This window comes from Glycine max, chromosome 4 (genome assembly GCF_000004515.6).
Source record: "Glycine max cultivar Williams 82 chromosome 4, Glycine_max_v4.0, whole genome shotgun sequence".
Lineage (NCBI taxonomy): Eukaryota > Viridiplantae > Streptophyta > Magnoliopsida > Fabales > Fabaceae > Glycine > Glycine max.
This window is the reverse complement of record NC_016091.4, coordinates 48561482-48564927: the sequence shown is the minus strand read 5'-3', so window position 1 is coordinate 48564927 and position 3446 is coordinate 48561482. Positions and strand designations below refer to the sequence as shown.

General features: G+C 41.0%; 1 protein-coding gene across 1 annotated transcript; it reads right to left on the bottom strand.

Annotated features, from left to right (window-relative positions):
* Window positions 1–525: 525 nt before the first annotated feature.
* LOC100782785 (protein TRANSPARENT TESTA GLABRA 1) lies at window positions 526–2859 on the bottom strand. The gene has a single exon (XM_003523266.5). It carries the CDS (start codon window positions 1918–1920, stop codon window positions 913–915), a length of 1008 nt encoding a protein of 335 aa, XP_003523314.1. The 5' UTR covers window positions 1921–2859; the 3' UTR covers window positions 526–912.
* Window positions 2860–3446: the final 587 nt, after the last annotated feature.

Below are 3446 nucleotides of genomic sequence, written 5' to 3'. Positions count from 1 at the left end.
CAAACAGGACAGGAAGAAGAGAGCATATATGGTGGGAAGTAAGATACAAAACACATAATTGTAAATTTTTATATAGGTAAGTGATGCTTAAAGAAGCACCAATTCAGGAGCGTGACAGTGTACAAAGAAGGGGAATTTGTCATTGAAACAGCTCCAGAAAAATGCCTGAGTTAAAATAAACACCAAAATCACCAGCAATACCAAACAGTCCTGAACAAGTGGCATATTCTTAATGAGATGATGAGTTTTCGGCCGAGTTTGAAAGCTAGCATACAATTGCCAAAGTCAATCTTCAATTAACACTTAGTTCAAAAATATGGTGAGCTTATAGTGGTCTAGGAATATTGTATTCTCAGAGTTCAGAATTGAGATTGATACTAACCATAAAGACTATGGTTGGACAAATAAATGCTTAGCAAGGAAGCTCTAAGCTATAACAAACAAAGGCATTAGTCATGGAGCTAAGCGTGAAAGCATATGGTCAAAAGTCAAAAATACAGATCCATACATATCAGAGGTAGGGAGTTTAATAACAATCAAATGCTAATACATACACTGAACATTTTACAACTATCATCTGGACATGTGATTTTTCATGTTTACTAAGAAACTAATAGTTATGGCTTCCACATCAACAGACATGGAATCTTAAATCCTGAACAGGACATACATGTATCTAAAAGCTATCCTCAACAGACAAATTGATCATCAATTTCGCTACAAGTAAAACATGAGGAGGGCAAACTATTTTACAGTCAACAACTACAATAGTATTATATATAGTACTAACTCACTCACTCTTATACACAAGCCACGAGAACTAAGAAGTTGCAGCATCCGCGAAAGGAGTCCTATCTATCCCACAATCAAGTTTGAGTAACTAGAATTGTGTTTATTCTCCCTCGACTCACCTCAAACCTTCAAAAGCTGCATCTTGTTGGCAAAAGCAATGGCAATCCATTCGGGCTGCACGGCAGACCACTGCAGCTGGTTAATTTCACAGCCAGCAGAATACATACACACGGGATCAATCCCAGTGGGAGAAGCCAGAGTGGGCAAATCCCAAATAAGAGCCTGAGTATCATCCCCAGCAGAACAAATATGCGTGGAACTATGAGGAGCCCAAGCAATAGCGTTCACACTCCCACGGTGCCTCTCTAACTCCGCAACAGGGGTAGTGGGAGACCTAATATCCAAAATCACAACTTTATTACTGTCCATTAAAATAGTAGCCATGTACCTCAGGTCCTGTTTGTTCCAAGCCAAACGGAGCAGAGGGGTGTCAGGGTGGGGGCTCTCGTAGATGATGGTGGAGTGCTCCTTGTCGCGTAGGTCGAAGATTCTAACGGAGCCGTCGGCGGAGACGGAGGCGAAGACTCTGGCCTCTCCCCATGCGATGTCGTAGACCTCTTTGTCGTGCGCGATGAGTTGGGTTTCGACGAGGGTGCGTTCGATGTCCCAGATGGTGCAGGTGGTGTCGATGCTGGAGGTGGCGATGCGGTTGGGGTCGATATCGTTCCAGTCGAAGGAGGTTAAGGGGGCGCAGAACTCGCTGGTCTTGCTGTTGTTGAAAAGGGAGACGGCCTCCACGGAGTTGTCGCGGACCTCCCAGAGGCGGAGGTAGTCGCCGGAGGTGGCGAGGAGGTCGGAGGAGGAGGAGGGGGGTTTGCGGGGGTGGAACATGAGTTTGGTGGGAGGGTAAGGGTGGTCAAAGGAGAGAGAAGGGTTGGGGGTGAGGGAGAGGGTGTCGGGGTGGAAGGAGAGGATGTCAACGCGGTTGGTGTATTCTTCAATGAAGCTGCCGAGGGCCAGGCGGTGGGGGTGGGAAGGGGAGAACGACATGCCGTAGATTGGGTAGGGGGATTCGTAGCTCACGGAGTTTTCGGATCGGAGGTGGGATTCTTGGGTCGAATTCTCCATTTTTGTTCGTTCTGGATGGAGAAGATGATCACTGGAAGTGTTGTGGCATGCCAGAATTCACGAGGGTATATATATATATTACAATATTGAATGTCCATATTACCCTTAAATTAGAATGTCGATATTGCCCATAGTAATTTTGGGGTGAAGGATCATTGAATTTTGTGGTCATGTTCCAGTCTTCTTCACCTGGGCCACCTTCGTCGCCGTCGATATCAATAACGCAACCTACTACCTTGCCACCGTCAACCACTGCTTCTACCGTCGATATCAACTACTGTTTGAACTGAAATCACCTGTCTCAAACTGCTGTTATTATGCCACATCAATTAAAATTTCACATGTCAGCATCATTGCATTTTAAATTCGTTAGTCGCTACCTTCGTCCCAACATACCTTTCTTCTTCTTGTTCCCTTATTCCTCGACGACCCAATCGACCCTCTCATTGTTTCCAGCCCCCGCATCTCCACCTCCTCTTCCCTCTCCCACTCACTTTCCATCGAACCCGCTTTCTCACGAATCAATTTCCGCTTCTCCGATACTCACCAATTTTTTTAATCTCAACTCGCTCGCGGAGTTCGGATCCTTCTGCGGTGCAGTGAGTCCGATCTGTGCATCCTCACCCCTCAACACCTTTATGGTGATTTTGGTGTTGCTAAACGTCATCGACCATCATGTGCCATAGGGAAAGCATTTCTGCAACTTTTCGCATTTAAGGTCGACAAACACGAGTTGCTGCTTTGCTTAAAATTCTATTGCCCCATATCCTTCGATTTGGCGAAATTACCCATGAGTGAGAGATAAATCAATTGGCACAAAAAATAGAAGGAGGAGTCAGTGGATAAGTCGGAAGGAAGTAAAAAGAGAATTTTTCTTTCTGGAAAAATGAGAGAGGGAGGTGTAGTGGGTGAAGTGGTTATGGTACTTTAGAGAATGGGAAGAAGAAGAGTCACAGGCATCACCATGTTTTTTAAAAAAAAAAAAATTACTGATGTCCGGAAATTATATATACGTTTTGTTGTTTTTGTAAAACTTACACATTTTTCCTTTCATATTTAAGAAAATTATACATTTTTTTTAACTTATAAAAATTCTCTAAATCTGGCTTAAATATTTTCATAATAATAAGTTGTCATATGTATTAATGATTTTGATTTAAATAGGTTAAAATATATTTTTTGTCCTCATAAATATAAGATTAAATTATTCATTTATTTTTTATCGTTTTATGATTTTTACTTCTTTTGTTCATTTAGTTTATATTTTAATTTTCAGTTTAAAAGTGTTCTTTTTATTTCATATAATTTTATGATTCTTACTTTTTTAGTTCCTATAATTTAAAAATTATAGGAACTAAAAGAGAATTAAAATCTAAAATATATAGACTAAAAATAACACTTTAAACCTATAGCGACTAAAAAAGAATTAAGATGTAAACGATAGATACTAATAAGACTACTCTCAAATTATAAGGACTAAAAAGGTAAGAACCATGAAATTATAAGGATCAAATGAGTAATTTAAC